The 18,118-nt window shown below is 33.9% G+C and overlaps 2 protein-coding genes across 2 annotated transcripts; one reads left to right on the plus strand and one right to left on the minus strand.

Annotated features, from left to right (window-relative positions):
* Nucleotides 1-1,947: 1,947 nt before the first annotated feature.
* Nucleotides 1,948-4,730, plus strand: LOC111892307 (ubiquitin receptor RAD23b). The gene is made up of 12 exons (XM_023888381.3): nt 1,948-2,166; nt 2,449-2,610; nt 2,724-2,762; nt 2,837-2,928; nt 3,010-3,190; nt 3,304-3,414; nt 3,500-3,565; nt 3,722-3,769; nt 3,849-3,958; nt 4,086-4,164; nt 4,247-4,394; nt 4,475-4,730. The coding sequence occupies exons 1-11, from the start codon at nt 2,101-2,103 to the stop codon at nt 4,361-4,363; spliced, it is 1,071 nt and encodes a 356-aa protein (XP_023744149.1). The 5' UTR covers nt 1,948-2,100; the 3' UTR covers nt 4,364-4,394; nt 4,475-4,730.
* A 1,290-nt stretch (nt 4,731-6,020) lies between these two features.
* On the minus strand, nt 6,021-10,938 carry LOC128133528 (uncharacterized). Its single transcript, XM_052771000.1, has 7 exons — nt 10,914-10,938; nt 10,546-10,707; nt 10,181-10,438; nt 9,649-10,084; nt 8,604-9,532; nt 7,411-8,490; nt 6,021-7,144 (listed from the first exon to the last, which is right to left on the minus strand). Exons 1-7 carry the CDS (start codon nt 10,936-10,938, stop codon nt 6,021-6,023), a joined length of 4,014 nt encoding a protein of 1,337 aa, XP_052626960.1.
* Nucleotides 10,939-18,118: the final 7,180 nt, after the last annotated feature.

Genomic DNA, 18,118 nt, shown 5'->3' on the forward strand with positions numbered 1-18,118 from the left:
ACATCCATGGGTCGAAGGCACCAAGGTCGGCCCATTATTTGTTATGAGATGTTAGTAATTGATTATGTTATGTTTTGCATTAACTTATGTGAAGACCATGGGGGAGCCCATGGCACTTGACAAGACCTTGGGGGGAGCCCATGACACTGGGATGCAAGACCATGGGGGTAGCCTACGATATTCCAAATGAAGACCATGGAGGGAGTCCATGGCAAATTTATGTTTATGTGTGCATGGCAATATATGGTTATGTGTTTATGTGTTTTTGGGAAACTCACTAAGCGTATGCTTATAGTTTTCTTGGGTGTTTTAGGTACTTTTGTTTCTAAGGGCAAGGGCCCGACTTGATGGCACAACGTGCATTTCCCAGTATCTCTTCAATTAGTATTTGAATACTATGATCTTTTAAACAATGTAGTCATATAATGGGATTTTTAGAAATAAATGTGGTTGATATTATTAATTATTTAATGAGCAATTTCCTATGAATTTTGGGTGTTACACGTCATAAGCCACCATTGAACTACTAGGTTCGTTTTTCTCCTGCATATTACAACCCTTTCTCCCTTCACCTTCCCATATAAAGTTCCAAACTTGAAGTATTTGGAAACTAAATTTTAGAAAGATAATGATAATCAAGTAAATGAAACAAAAACAAGCTCTTGTAATTGCAGTTTTGCTTTAGAAGATCCGAAGTCATGGAACGAATAGAAACAAATACATCTAAGATTGAATATGAGATTTTTGAATACAAATTGTAATCAATGATTTGAATTAGACATAACGAAAAACAATAATAATAGCAACATAAACTTGATTTTTCCCTTTTTCGAATTATAGAACATTGTGTACATGAAGTAATACAAAGTTTATAAGAAAAAATGGAATGCCAACTGATTAGTAGCTTCGGATGGTTGAACTTGATTAGAAGCTTTAGATGATTGAAAACCATCCCAGAACACACAAACCGAGTCACATTAGGACATGTCCCGATCAATTTAGCGTTACAAAAAATACCATCATCTCCACTTTTCCTGTCCCACAACACCCTCTGGACGCATCCACAAACTCTAAAATAAACTATTAGATGTAATCATGTAAAAGGAATCGAATTTTGACTACAAGGATATGAAATTTCAAACTTAATTTTTGCTACTATGGGAGGTAGGATTTTTGATTAGGTCGTAGAGTGGTTGAAAGATGTCGAAAATAACCATCTTGAGCCCGAGTGTTGTGATACAAGTCAGGCTGTAGCTAAATTTATTTTCTTGTTGAACGACTGAGCATCTATGTTGATCTTCGCTACAGACCCCTTTCCATGGGATCTGAACAAAATTCTCACTACCGACAAGCAGTCAAGCGGTGGGAGCGATGCCACTTCGATTCTCCTTGCTCTTAATCTATATAAATCCTTTTTTTCTTTGTAAATTGTAATCAATTAGTAAAATCTACAATAGGAAAACACCCAAATGATGCTTTCAAGAATTGGTTATGGTGGATTAGGATTAATTTTACCTTGATGAAGCTTGAGATTCAGACAAGGTAGGATCCGTATTTGAAAAAAAAAACCATTTTGGGCGTCCGTCAGAGCTTGTATCCGTTGGAAATGTCATAGGTGAACCCCAAAAACAGGTTTTACCTACTATTGCAGGTAATAGTGGTATGTTTTAAACAAAAAAAAAACAAATATCAAGATTAAAAATGCACCAAAAAATATTATACTGTATGACTGAATATGTTCAAATGCTATAATTGATTAGACTTTCAAATCATCATCCCTAAAAAATTTGATACTACAAAACTTAGTTATTTTCGGTAAAATATTTGTCCTGAGAATTTATTTCTCCACATAATTGTGTGGAGCAAAAAAGTAACAAAAATAACTATGGTGGTCACGTGCAAAGCTCGTGCTCAAAATAGGAAAGTAAAGCCCTCTCCTCCCTTTTTGCCTTTTCCGTTTGCATTCCTGCAAAACACAGCAGTCGCTTTTCCCTTCGTTCTGGAAAATCTCGATCCGTTTCTATACCGTTAGGGTTTCGGCTTACTAAAGCTCCACATAATCCGTACCATTTGTGGGATCGAGCTCCGCTGATCTTCATCATGAAGCTCACCGTAAAGACTCTTAAAGGGAGCCACTTTGAAATTAGGGTTCAGCCTTCCGACACTGTGAGTCCCCTTACTCCTAAATGTGTTTGCAATTCCTTTCCAAATAGACCAAAATTACTGATTTTGATGTGTTTACATATGATTAGAGAAGCACGCATGTCATATCTTTCCCATACCTCGTAGTTTATTATCCAGTTTGTATGTTTTCTCTGTGAATCTGAACCTTTATGTCTACCATTCTGTTAAATTGACGAAGAAAGTCAGGAACTTTATCTTTACCAATGATGCATCTGAGTTCTTTTTCCACATACATTACTAATCCAAGACTTCTTACATTACCAGATTATGGCAGTCAAGAAAAACATTGAAGATGTACAAGGAAAAGATAATTATCCATGTGGGCAGCAGTTATTGATTCACAATGGTAAGGTTCTAAAAGACGAAACTACATTATCAGATAACAAAGTCTCAGAAGAAGGTTTTCTTGTTGTCATGCTAAGCAAGGTAACTTTCTTACAAACTTTCTTACTAATTTAGTTATTTACAGTGTTAGTTTTTACCTTGTTTCTTTTTTTTACCTTCATATCATAATTCTGTTTACTTCCATCTCTCAACAGACTAAAAGTTCTACCTCAGGTGGAACTTCATCTACTCAGGTAAACATTTATCTCCATCCTCTTTATATATAACCTTCACTATAGAAATCTCATATTAGTAAATTACAAAACAGCCCCTTCCAACAACTGCATCAGCTTCCAATCCCACCAGTACATCTTCTTCTATCCCAGCAACAGCAACAGTAACACCACCTGCTGCACCACCGTATGAGCTTTTTGTCCAAAATTCTTATTTTTTATAAGAAATGGCTAATAACATTTTAACTTGTGTTTTATGAAACTACAGTGTTATTTCTGATACATATGGTGAAGCTGCTTCAAATGTAGTAGTCAACAATAGTAGTGTTGACCAAACTGTTCAACACATAATGGACATAGGAGGTGGGGTTTGGGATAAGGAAACTGTTACTCGTGCACTACAAGCTGCTTACAATAATCCAGAACGAGCAATTGATTATTTATATTCTGTATGTTTCCAAATCATATATATATATATATATATATATATATATATATATATATATTTAATATCTTTTAAAACTTATAATACACTAATAATGTTCCAATTTCTTTTTTTCAGGGTATTCCAGATACAGTAGAAGTTGCAGTTCCTGTGACTCAACTCCCTACTACTCAAGTTGCACCTCTTTCTGGAGGACCTAATTCATCTCCTTTGAACTTGTTTCCTCAGGTTACTAATCATTGAAATGTTTTTTTTTATTGGTTTTATATTTGTAGTTGATGCAGATGATTATTTGTTTTTAATTTATGTGCAGGAAATGCCTTCAAGTGGTACAGGTGGCAATCTTGGATCTCTTGATTTTCTTAGAAACAACCAACAGGTGGTATTTATGTATCCAAACCTCCAAATTAATGTCATTTTTTTTAATGCTGAATAAGTTATCAGTGCCAATGTGGCGTCCAGCTTGGCTCCTATGTGGCAAATTAGTTGATATTATATAATTTATTAATCATTTAAATTCCAATCTGCATTTCAGTTCCAAGCATTGCGAACTATGGTGCAATCAAATCCACAAATACTACAGGTACACTTTTTGTTATTCTTTCTTTGTATCTTTATTTTTTTTGTTACTTTTAAAAAAAAACAGTTTTCATTTGTTTCAGCCTATGCTTCAAGAGCTTGGAAAACAAAACCCTCAGCTTTTAGGATTAATCCAAGAAAATCATGCTGAGTTTCTTCAACTAATTAATGAACCTGTAGATGCTTCTGAAGGGTCAGTAAACTATATACTATAATCACTATTGCAAATTTATAATGACAATCAAATTATTTTAGTAAAATAATTTAAGAGGCTTTATTTGATTATGAATTAAAAATTGTACTTTGAACTTTTATTCTAGGGATCTGTTTGATCAACCGGATCAGGAAATGCCACATGCTATCAGTGTTACTCCAGAAGAACAGGAGGCGATTGAACGGGTATTTATATTTATATTTTTAATTTTTATAATATATAGTTTTATTTTTTGAATTAGTTAATTAATTTTTGTTGTGTTTTCAGCTTGAGGCAATGGGTTTTGATAGAACTCTTGTTATTGAGGCGTTTTTAGCATGTGATCGAAATGAGGAATTGGCAGCTAACTTTTTATTGGAGAATGCTGGTGATTATGAGGACTAAATAGAGATCACAAATCTATGTATTCTGAAAGGTATATAATATATAATACATATTGCTGTTTTTGTTTTACTTATTTGATATAATATATATAAAATATTTTTATATTTACAGGTGATTTTGACTTGGGAGGTTTTACGAGACCCATTTTAGGTGGTGGTTTATACAGTTTGGACGTTTATTGTATTGTCCATGGAACTGAGGCTTTCTTTTTTCTTATTTATTTGCGTTATTATTTTTTTTTTCTTTTTAATTTTATTTTATACTTCTCCCAAATATGAAGGGATGAAGAGGATTTTGTTTGTGCATTTCAGTTGACTTGTGTGACCCTGATTTTTTTTTTAGTGTCTGACCAGTTTGTTACTGCTAATGTCCCGACTTACTTTTCTTCCAAGTATCATTTTTCAGTTTGTTGATTATGTTTAAAAACCTTAAATCATCGACAAACAATGTAAGTTCTGCAACATATCATATGCTTTATGAAGGTCAAAGTCAAGTTGTCAACCATCTTAGCTATCAAAATTCACAATTGACAATACCACGATCATGGTTCCAAAAGTTGTCTTAGGGTTTGGATTAACATAGATGGTTACAAATGAGGATCAATGGAGATGAAGAGGTTTTCTTTTGAAGAAGTGTTTTAAGTGTCATAGGAGAATTGCTTTTGCAAGGTTAATCGTTGCAAATACATGAAATGTCGGTAGCATCACGTGTGTTGTAAATGATGATGGTACACATATTGAAATACACTAGGTTAAAACCCGTGGAACCACGGGTGTTATTTCTAAATTGAATTTAAAAATTAATTATTTAATAAAATAATATTTCAATAATTCTTATAACTTATAAATTGTAATATTGAATATTTCAATAAATTTTTTAATTTGTAAGTATTTAATTACAAAGTAAATGAGAAGTATTTAATTCGGAATGAAGATTTTTGAAAACTCTTTTTTTTGATACATAATTCTTGTTGGACATATGCAGATGATGCATTACCAATGTGTGTAATGAAATTAACATAAAATACAATAATATGTAATTATAAAAAAATACAGTAATATGATGGATTAAGTGTGATTTGCTAAAATTGAATAAAACGACGTTACAAAAAAGTTGGCTACAAATTTCGAAAAACTTCCTTATAAACAACATTGGAAGTTTTATTTGTGAGTTTGCCATCTTTATCTAAAATTAATAATTTTAATCCCTCTCTGCTCTGAACTCTAGCTAAGGCAACATACAATTGTCCATGTGAAAAAACTGGATCTTCAGAAACAAACCAACCTTTGATAACGATTGTCCTTGACCTTTATTAATAGTCATTGCAAAACATACGGCCAAAGGAAACTGTCTTCTTGTGAATTTGAAGGGAATCTTTTTTTCTGATGGAGTTAAAGACATTCTTGGAATAAAAGTCCGATTTCCAATATTAGTTCTAGTTATTATACGTGCCTCAATAACACGTTTGCCCAATGATAACACCTGTAGTCTTGTGCCATTGCATAAGCCGTTTTTCTGATCAATATTTCTCAGTAACATTACTGGAACACCAATTTTTAAAACTAACTTATGATTTGGTAAACCGGATACTTTGAGACCATTTAATACATCAGGAGAGTATAGATTTGCATCAAATTGATCATGGAGAAATTCGGATTCACATATGCTGTCTGAACTTAAAATATTCAACTTCATCTCCTGGAAACTTCTTAAGCAAACGGTCGTTTATTTCCTGGACAACTTCATTTTTCGGAGCAAGTATCGCTCTTTCTTGGAAATAATTTATATCGCTATAGTTCTCTAAAATTGAAGGATATACAAACTCAATTAAGGAACCTATAGGATCATGTGAATCGTTAATGAGAATATCATCCGGAATATCGATAATCGTTTCACCGTCGTTCGGACCACCAAGTTTTCCTTCTCCTATATCCAACAACCAATTTGCAAAATCTCTTATTTTTCCTATATCTGATTGATCCCTTCCAACAGTTAGCCTCATGTTTTTTGTTAATCTATGGACTTTGCAATGTTCCCATAAATACGAAGAACTCAAAGAAGCATTTACAATGTTCTGTCTACTGCCACCCGGAACAACAGGTAGAATCTGTCTAAAATCTCCTCCAAAGACAATAACTTTCCCTCCAAATGGAATATTTGAGATTGTTGAATTTACGCACCTTAGTAAATCCTTAAAAGTTCGATCTAAAGCTTCAAATGCATGCTTATGGACCATAGGTGCTTCATCCCAAATTATTAAAGAGGTTTTTCTTATTAAGCTTGCCAACTCACCGTCTGGATTTATGTTACAAAAAGAATCCTCTGTAAGCTCAAATGGAATTATAAATTGAGAGTGTGTTGTTCTACCACCAGGCAATAATAAGGAAGCAATACCGCTTGAAGCAACATTTAATACAATATTTCCTTCAGATCTAATTGCTGCAGATATTGTTTTCCATAAAAAAGTTTTACCCGTTCCACCATAACCGTAAACAAAGAAGACACCTCCTTTATTTTCTTGAATAACACTCATGATGTTTAGGAAAATATTACGTTGCTCATCTGTTAATGCAAGAAACATACGATCATAGTCATTCTTTATCACGGGAACGTCGTAATCTAGCTCCTCGGTGATAAGCCGATTGTTTGAAGAAGAAACGGATTCAACATCTGGGTATGGCATGTTTTTGAAGTTTTTGAGTGTAGAGTTGTTTCGAAGTAAAATTTGTTGTATTTCGAACAAAGTTAAGTTCTTAAGTTCATCTACTCCGAGTGACAATTCTGCACGAAAATATTAAATAATTAATAAAATTTGTCGTCGATATTTAATAATTTTATTAATAATGATTTAATGGTTGTTGAATAATAAAAATAAATTAATTTAAAAAAAATAAGAAAAAATGTTATACCTACAGACTTAAATCTTTGTCGTTGTCTATATAGACTTTCATCTGCCAAATATTCTCATGTATTTTCCCAAACGACCTCTGGTTTTGACATACTATTACACATCAACAATGTAGCAAATAAAAAGCGTAGATAAAAACCAGATCCAGAATGACTTGCTTCTTTAATTGCATCAATGTATTCCTTGTCATCATCTAATAGCCCGAGTGCATAACAAGCATCTGTAAAAGAAGAATGTGTTTGACCATTTACCGTGCGAATATCATCAAATGATGTTGGTCCTTTTACTTTATTTAAAAAAATCCTTAAGAAATATGCCTCACCTAGTTTAGGTGAAACAGAATGAATTCTACCGATGGCTTTTCCTACTTTCCTTCGCTTCCAAAACCGACCATTTAATATCCAAACAAACTTTTTAGGGAATTCAACATATGTGAGTTTTCGTGCTTCACTGTCGATTGCATTACATTCCATCCAAGTTGTGAACTTTGAAGCCGCAACAGAAGGTTTGTCAAGAACATCATCAATATCATTGTCTTCACCATATACAATCTGTTGTTGATTAGGAAGATGAAAAGGCAGTCTGACAACAGAAGGATATCTGCAATGAACATCATATGTAAAAATTCGCCATGATGCTTCACATGCTGATAAATATCTACAATCGTAATATTCAGCTATTTCATCGACCGCATCATTATTTTCACATTCATTGTTGGTTGGTACAACAGCAACTGTAGCTCTATCAGGACCCTTATTTATGTATTTAAACAAATACTTTATAGAAGATCCCTGATTGCACCATTCAATATTAATATGTGTCTGATATCTTTTCAATAGATATTTGTTGTATGGAACAACATTTCTATTATCCAACCTTACACCTGATTTTTCTACAAAATGACCATCGTTTCTTCGCCTATATAACGGAAAACCATTCTGATCTACAGACGAATGATTAATGAATTGTTTTGGAAAGTTTTTAGAGCACTTTTTATCCACCATGCATGGACAATTCATATTTTCAGCTCCACATGGACCATGAATCATAAACTCATTTACAAGTGAATATAATTCAGGATCTTCGATTCTGTCTGGTATCTCTGCTGAAATTATCGGATCGATAAGCTCAACAGTTGGTAGCTTGTTGTCAGAATGCATGAATAGACATATATGACTATGCGGCAAACCTCTTTTTTGGAATTCAATTGTATAAACATCTGTAAAAGAATTTGCCAAAAAAAGTAAAATGTGATTAGATATTAAAACATATTTAAAATATAATAATAACATCAATGTTTTATAAAAAATTTAAAAATATTATTTTAATTACATGCTTGAACTTTGCCGAAAATTTGATTATCCCTTAAGTCTTTAATGAATGCATCAAGCTTGATCTTGAACAACCTACATAGTATATCAGGCCTGTCTTCTGGTTGAAGTGAAGTACCCTTAAGAAACCTTTTAATCTCAGGCCATTTGCGATTACACGTAAAGGTTATGAAGAAATCAGGATATCCAAACCATTTGCATAGTGACATGGCATCCAAATAGTTTTGCAGCATATAACGTGCACCTCCGGTAAAGGATGAAGGTAATATGACACGTTGGCCGACATTCGAGATATCAGTGGTTCCTTGAGCTTTTTGGTTACGTAAATTTTCATAAGAATCACATCTAAGAACATGTTGTTGCCTACGTATGTAGTACATTCTCTCCGTTTCCATCATAGTGTAGGCATCTACCAGAAATTGTTGAAACAACCTTCTTGAATTAAGTATGAGAGAAAACGAATGATCTCTGTCTTGAACCCTATAAGCGAAATATTCTCTCATTGTACATTTCGCACGCTTGCTGTTGTTCGTAAATGACACACCTCTATGAAGAATGTCAACACTATAACCATCATCCCCATATGGAAATAGCAATGGATATTGGAGAGGAAGATACGAAGGATGCAATTCACTGATACGTTGTAGACAACCATTTTTTGTTTGAACGACGATATCCCTCTTCTCGATTGAATCCGAAATGTCACCAATTATTAAAGCAGCAACCTCAGAAGCAGTCGGTAGGTTATATGTTCTTCCATCTTGCTCCCTTCTCCCGATAAGTCGTAATTTCATATCAACTTCTGAATTTTTCTGAAAAGTATCTCTTACCATCCTATAAGATCTAACCAACACATTATTTGAATCCAACATCACCTTAATATCTTCAATAATATCACTATCAGTTGATGTTGATTGATCCTTTTCACCACTAAAACAAATATATTTATAAATAATATTAGTAATATATATATATATATATATATATATATATATATATATATTAATAATAATACTAAATTATGAATAAGAAGTTTGAGAAAATACCGAAAACATCTCTGTCTATTTGTAATTTCGTTGTCAGTGTCATAAATGTATAACTGAGAGAATTTTGGTTCCGATCCTTTTGCTGGCAAAAGACTTCCAATACTATGATAATTTTGACCACCCAATCTGAAAATGTATGGAGCGTTTCCTCTATTGATTGAAGAATCAATTTTACCACCCATCGACGTGAAAGAAAACATTGAATTGTAACGTCGAATGTTTTTCATGAAATGTTTGCTTTTTGAGTCCATATTTCGAAACATTCTTTCATAAGTCGGGGGTGCATTCTTTAAATCTGGAAGTTGAACTTTGCCGTAACCACAACATAATGAATAATCCGTGTTTCCCTTTTCTTTACCTCTAATGGATTTGTTTCTCCATAACTTTGCACGACATGTTTGACATACAACAACTTGATCACCATGATCCAAATATTCTGTAAAATAAAAGCGTTGAATAAAATATCAATGAATTTTATAATTATATACAACATAATATTTGAAATGTAAAATGGATATTATTTTTTGATTACCATTTGAGATACCAACTATAAGATTTTCATTGTTCACTTGATGTATATTTTCTACATCTTCTGTCAGATCAATCAATGGGATAGGGGATAAATGTCTTGTCTTCGTTTTTAATTTATGACATCCTGGATTTAACTTGATTGATGATGAAGAAGTTGTTACTGTGGATGCATTTTTTGATTTCATTTCATTTGAAAGTACATGGTATTGTCTTTTGTTTGCTAACTTGGAAGTGGTATATTTATCGAAACCGATGATATCTGACCAAAAAAAAAATTATATATTAAATAAATAAATAATTATATATATATATCACAATTATATACATAATGGATAATAGTATATTTTAAAAACAATAAATAATTACCATTTCTATTGTTAGATAACGGATTTATAACATTTGTAATGTTAGAAAATGGAGTTCTAACATCTGTAAAGGAAGGGCAGTATTGTATGGTTGTGTTATGCTTTGGAGGTGTTGTAAATGTATTAACATTTTGAGTTTGACGAACAATGTTGATTGATTGATCTGCAAATAGAAATAAATTATAAAACTTGTAAATATATGTATAGAACATATGTATAGAACAATATAACAGTATTTTTTAACAAATACTGTAATGATGTACTTGGAACGTTCGATGTTGTTTTTATTTTCTTTGATCTTTTATTTTCCAAATATATTTTTCTTTGTCTTCTTTTCTCTCTGGCCTGCATGTGGTACATGTTACTTACTGTTGTTTTCTGCATAAGAAGACATAGGTTAGGATATGAAATGTGAAATTATGTACATAATATGTTTATATAATACAATTGAAGTTAGTTAGAATTAAATAAATAATGATAATAAAGTAAATGTATTTAAAAAGTTACCTTTATTAATTTGTTTATTAAAATGTGTAACAAAATTTGCAAATATTAATTTACTCTTTTATAATATATTTTAAACAAATTAGTAAATTGAAGATTTTAAAAATATTAAATAGTATAAAATAGAAAATATATTTGTTTATATTGTGTAAAAGAGACTTTAAATAAAAGTATTAAAGTTAACATGAGTCGGATTGTAGATATGGGTCCGAAAACAAGATTTGAAGCGGAAGCTTGTGTTGTAGTTGTAGAAATAACTCCATCAAAAGAAGTCTGGATGTTTGTTTACAACGACTCCAATCTTCCATAGACGGTCGTCGAAGATTAGTGGTCAATGACTGTCCTCGATTCCCCCTAAATCGATCGCAATCAACAACGCATGAAAGGGAACCTAGAAAATCATGGAGATCTACGATACCGTGTAATCGTCCGATTTGGTCTCCGTTAGGATTGAAAAATACGATCCGAAGGTAGACTATCCCTCTTGCTGTTCCACAATCAATTATTTCCCTGATTAGCATCATGACTCATCATCCTCATTTCCAACCTAGGGTTTATTCGATTTAAATCTGCTGTTTCCCCAATTTCAACCAATCGTGGGTTCGGATGATATCAGGGGTTAAAACCCTACATCTCCATGGAATCAATGAAGGTAAAATTGTGTGATACACGAAAATCGTGATGATTATAAATTGCTTATTGATCTTAAACATCTATTCCCGTTAATTTTTTACAATTACAAAAACATCTATTCCAGCATATTGATTATTGTTGTAAATTTCAACCATAAATTCATAGAGAAAACAAAGTGATCTAAACTCATAATACTAACCTGACATATGGATATGGAAATCTTGCAGGTAGAACTGGAATGAGGATTAGAACTTTAATGAAGCAGTTTGATGTAAGCTTAATGAAAAAAAAATCGCAGAAGCAATTGAACATTAAGAAGACGAATGAGGTGTTTCAAAATTTTGGATTTCACGTTTTGAGGTAAAGTTATATGCTTGAATATTGGAAAAAGATTACGTTTTTTATGATTTTATTGTTGTTGGATCTTTATTAGATATAATTTTGTTCATTTTTTTGGAATTTAAAAGATTACAACTAAAAAATAGTTTAATATTCGAATTTCATCTAAAAAGGGAGTATAGAATATTAGGAAATAGTAAATTGAATATAGGTTATTTATAGAAGATAAGTAAATATGCTGCAACCATTACAAAAATGTATGAATTAATTGAAGAGAATCAAAGATATAAAATTTGTTTACAATTGGTTATTGATTATTTATTAAAAATAACATATTTATCGTGAGAAAAATAATACTTATTCTAAATAATAGACATAAATGTTCCATGTTTAAAATAATCAACATAAATATTATAAATAATAGACAATAAGAACACAACACATAGAAGTTGGTTTCTATTAAATGTAATTATTCAAATCTTGTATCTAGATTACATAAATGGTCACTACATTTTAAAACTTAACTTACATCTTCCACTTTTAAATATAGCAACACATGAAGAGGTTAAAAAAGAACAGGATGTCATTTTATGGGTTCCTGTTTATAAAGAAGCCATCGATTACAACAGCTTTGTATAAATATAATATAAAAATTAGTTAGACCATTTTTCCGATAACCAAATTGTGCGTTATCTTCTTTTCGATTTTCTTAATTAACAAAAAATTTAGATTATGTAAAGGATAAACATCAGCATTCCTACATCTAAGCACTCACGTCAATCATCAAATAGGCTTACATCACCTACAACGATTGGACATACCAATCGATTGCAGCCGGTTACGTACACCAAGAACCCTTCACCCTTTCTCATCGCATTTAATACCCCTCTACACCACTCAATAGCTTCGACCTTCTTATAAATCACAAACCCCATAACATCTACATACCACATCCAATCACACTACCCATCGGAAAACCAAAAGCAAAACCACTCCCACAAAATGAAACCGGCTGAAATGGAAAGCATCATTCATATGCTGATTGGCCAGGCGGAGGAAGAGCTGGCCGCTTTAACAAAGCTCGAAAGCGATTTCTACTTCAACCAGGAGATGAAGAACGAACTGCTGGAGAACATGAGCCGCCGACCAAAGTATACCAACTACCTAGATATGAAGGAAGTCATCAACAACAGTACGTACGTGGCATAAAAAAGAATCATGGCGATTTACAGTCTAAAGAAGGAAACTGAAACAACTATCCAGGAGCTCAGGAAACTACTCAAAACACTTCCAGAAGATGATCAGCCATATATGGACTGATCAAAAACAAAAAAATCTCCAACTCTTTTGTCATCTTATTATCCATGGTCTCTTTAAATCGTTTTCTCTTTTGATGCTCTACTTATGAACAGATGCATGGTTCAACCTTGTATTCACCTTTAAGAAATATAATCTATCGTTTATGTCTATTTTGTCATTCCATATATAAACCGTAATGCACACACACAATAAACCACATGTGAAGCATGTTTATGAAGTTTTATTCTCCTGGAAATTGTCTATTCCGTTGTCAGGTACTAAACCGTACCTTTTGCTTTTCAACATAAAGTGATAATTTTTTCACATTACCAACTCTCTTCAACATAAATATAGATAAGAAACACCTATTATGTATGTATTCACATTTTCATATGTTTTATCTCCTCAACATAGAGAAAGCAACAAACCAAAAAGGTTTCATCCGACCCCCGCATCGCGGGGGCTCCCCCTCTAGTTTATGATATTTAGAGGTTACATAGAAACCAATGAAAGTACATTGTCATTAAAGGAATGTTCCATTAATATTAAACCAAAAAACATTTTAAAGTACAATGGTATAACCATAAGATTTAAATGGTTTAAAATGAAAAAAAGTAGGATTCATCAATATGATGAAAAAAATTATAAAGTAAACAGCCGTTAAAGGGAATGTTCCATTCTAAAAAATAACATAATAATGATATTTACTGGTTAAAGGGACACCATATGGGTAATAATCGACCGACTGACGAAATCTGCCCATTTCCTGCCAATCAAAGAATCCTACAAGATGGAGAGACTGACGCGGTTGTACCTACGAGAAATCGTAAGACTCCATGGAGTGCCAAAATCTATCATCTCGGATAGGGACAGTAGGTTCACATCGCGCTTTTGGCAATCACTCCACAAGGCAATGGGAACTCATCTCGATATGAGCACCGCATATCACCCACAAATGGACGGTCAAAGTGAACGAACCATTCAAACGCTTGAAGACATGCTTCGTGCATGTGTGATAGACTTTGGGAAGTCTTGGGATACCCACCTACCGTTGATCGAGTTCTCATATAACAACAGTTATCATTCGAGCATCAAGGTGGCTCCTTTCGAAGCACTGTACGGGCGTAAATGTAGATCACCGTTATGCTAGGCTGAAGTAGGTGACACCCAGCTAGCAAGAACGCATACGTCGGACAGGGCACTAACGGGACCGGAGATCATTCGCGAAACCACAGAAAAGATCGTCCAGATCAGAGCTCGATTACAAGCATCGCGTGACCGACAAAAGAGCTACGCCGATAAACGGCGAAAGCCCTTAGAATTCCAGGTCGGTGATCGAGTACTGTTGAAAGTCTCACTCTGGAAAGGGGTTATACGTTTCGGAAAACGGGGAAAGCTGAACCCACGATACATTGGACCTTTCGAAATCGTCGCCCGAATAGGTCCGGTAGCATACAGACTACAACTACCCGCGGAGCTAAACGGTGTACACCCCGTGTTTCATGTCTCTAATCTGAAGAAGTGCCTATCAGATGAAACCCTTGTCATTCCTCTTGACGAAATCGAAATCAATGAGAATCTCCTGTTCGTCGAAGAACCAATCGAAATCATGGACAGGGAGGTGAAGCGTACTAAGCAGAGTCGCATCCCGATCATGAAGGTACGGTGGAACGCAAAGCGTGGGCCAGAATTCACGTGGGAACGCGAAGATCAAATGAAGCAAAAGTACCCTCACCTATTCTAGCATTCTCAAATCTAGCTTTCAAACAGAATTTCGGGACGAAATTCCCTCTAACGGGGGGATGATGTCACAACTGGAAATTTTGTGTCCTGTAATCTATACACTCAAGTTAATGTGAATCAAAAACTTAAGAACATGATTAACACCTACTATTATGACATCAAAAACTTCAATCAAATACATCATACAAGTGCTACAAATAGTCATTAAACAATTGAAGACCCTAGAAGTCCTTGTTTAAGTCCACTTTGGACTAGGACTTCCTTATTGGATCCAAATGGACCAATAAGCTTCCAATTAGACTATCATGGGCTTAGAACCCTAATTGGGCTCTAATTGGACCCACACTAACTTATTTCAACATTTTGGGCCATGTTGGGCCTAGGATGAAATGAATTAAAAGCTTTGATCCATGAATACCCTAAACTAGTCCAACAAAAATGGAAAGAAATCATACTATATTCTTTTATGTTGAAACTCACCCAAACTAACTCTAATATTGGGCTTAGGAGCAAAAAGCCCAAATTTTCCTTTTTCCTTCCATGTTTTCGGCCCAAAACAAGCCCAAGAGGAGGGTTTGACTTTCTCATGCCACCTCATTATTAACCAAAAGATATCCATGCATGAAACTCATACTTCCAAGCACCTATCTCATCAAAGATCACTTCTCTTCTCTCCTCTCTCTCACTCTCGGCCATATTCAAACACACACACAAAAAAGAAAAAAAATTCACTCATTCTTCTCTCAAAGAAACTCTCTCATTCTTCTCCATAATTTCGAAATCTAAGAAGCTTTCAAGAGGATCTTTCAAGTTAATCATCATCTTAGAAGTCACCAAACTCGAGATCTACCAAGGAAAGGTGGTAAGGCCGAAAATCACTTCATTTTTTCTTCCATCTTCTCTTCAAAACCGAAACCACACCCAAGGTGAGCTTCATACCCCCTATTTTCTGTTTTTATGAGTTTTGTGTGGGGGGGGGGGGGGAATACAAGTGAAAGTGTAGATCTATATGTGTTTTGTATGCCTTGTATGATTTCCATGCTTATATGTGTGTTGTTGTGTGTTATAATGTTGGATCTAGCCATAAAACCCCTCAAAACCGAGATATACTTTATGTTAAATGATTCTAGCATCAAATATATTTCTACATACAAAGTGTTCCTAGAAAAATAGCTAAATGGCTTAGTAACATTTTCTTTGGGTTAAAAACACAATTTTTGGACCTAAAATGTGAAAAATACAAAGTTAAGGGCCCAAATTGACATATCACAAATTCTGATGGATGAGGTGTGTTAAAACAGTTTCAATAACACAATTTCTGGAAATATACTCATTTGGAGGATTAAAAACATAAATTTCAAGCTTAATGGGCTAAAAATGACATTTTCGGCCCAATGAGGCCCATTATGCGAGATTTTCTGTTTTGGAGGGCCAAAACTGTATTTTTCTGTAAAACAGTGGACTATAAGTGTTCCAAGTCCTTTTCAAAGGTTTAAAATGCTTTTTAAATTTAAAAAGGACCAAAGTTGCAAAAATTTTACAATTTGGGCCAAAATTGTCAAAGTTGCGAAAAAGAAGGGCTATTACCGAGAAAACTGCAATTTCAGGGACTAAAACTGTTTTCATTGAAAAATATGCTGAAAAATATCAAATTCAATAATTTTTGGTGTTAAAATGTCAAGAAAAATGATTTAAGGATCAAACCGGAAAGTTATTTAATTAAAGGGTTGAAAAAGTAAATTTTACAAACAATGAGGGGCTGAAAACAGAAAACTTCCAAGGCTAATTCAATACACGCAATTTGATCAAATGATGGCACCGCGACTATCGACGAAATACAATACACGACAATACCAAAAGTCGTTGTTAAACGAATTAGTTCGGTCTCGAACCAATAAAAATCCGAAACTACTAACACGATGACACTACGATTCATAAAGGTAACGTTTGGGAATTCAATATACATGCGAGTGTGCACAGACGTCTACGCACCATCTTTGGGCCCCAAAAGTGTAAAATCTTGTTTGTTGGGCCTAGCTAGCCCAATGACCTGATCTTAAGGCCCAAAGACCTCTATCTTACGAAGTGTTGGGTTTTACCGATCTAACACAACGTAAAAGGACCTTCAATGGCTTGTATACTATTGGTCCCCAAGGGTCCTTTGGTATTGCTAGTAAAGTCGACATTTCATGCGAGGCGGGTCTGGGACCCCTTGTACATTTTTTTATCCCCAACCGGTTAATGGAGTCATCGGGGCCTTCGTGTCCTCTTTCTCTTCGGATGTGGGACTACACGTAGTCAGGGCAGTTGGATAACGTGATTAGTACGGACGACGCCTACGGGATCGTTAGTATAGCTATAAACTGGTCGTTTGTGTAATGCGTGTTTGTAGCAATTAATCATGCTCAAAAATAATCCAACGTCGCCTGGGACTGACACTACACGCTATGCAATGGTTTCAGTGTGACTTCATGGAATTCAAGGAATTAGGAAAACATCGGGTTTTCCTAGGGTTTTTCAATACATATAGATTCGAAATGCATACAACTTTAACGAACAATTGTTTTACAAGTATAGAAACAAACAAGCATACCTATGGATCTTCACAAACGTTTTCAAAAGCTTTACTTTTCAGAAAATATCGGATTTTCTGGTGGTTTTCAAACGATACGAAACATTGTTTTTTTTTCAAATACCGCTTATGAACTCACCAACATTTCACATGTTGACGTTTTTCAAAATACTTGTATTCTCACGGAACCAGTGAATCAAAGGAAATCATATTCAGTGATGGCTTGCAGTTTATTTATGTACGAATCGAACAATTTATTTTTGGGAATGTAATGTTTAAACAATATACTTCATGTAAACTCTACTGGTTGTACTATATTAATGCATGGTGACGAATGTTGTTACGTTTCATATATATTCAATGTTATGGTATTCAATTGAGTCACGACAGCCCCCGAACGTTTCCGCCGCCTGGTTCGGGGGTGTGACAATAACCAAAACAAATGATAAAAATATATTAAATGTGTCTTATAACCAATAGAAAC

The sequence above is a fragment of the Lactuca sativa genome, chromosome 4 (assembly GCF_002870075.4).
Source record: "Lactuca sativa cultivar Salinas chromosome 4, Lsat_Salinas_v11, whole genome shotgun sequence".
NCBI classification, from domain to species: Eukaryota; Viridiplantae; Streptophyta; class Magnoliopsida; order Asterales; family Asteraceae; genus Lactuca; species Lactuca sativa.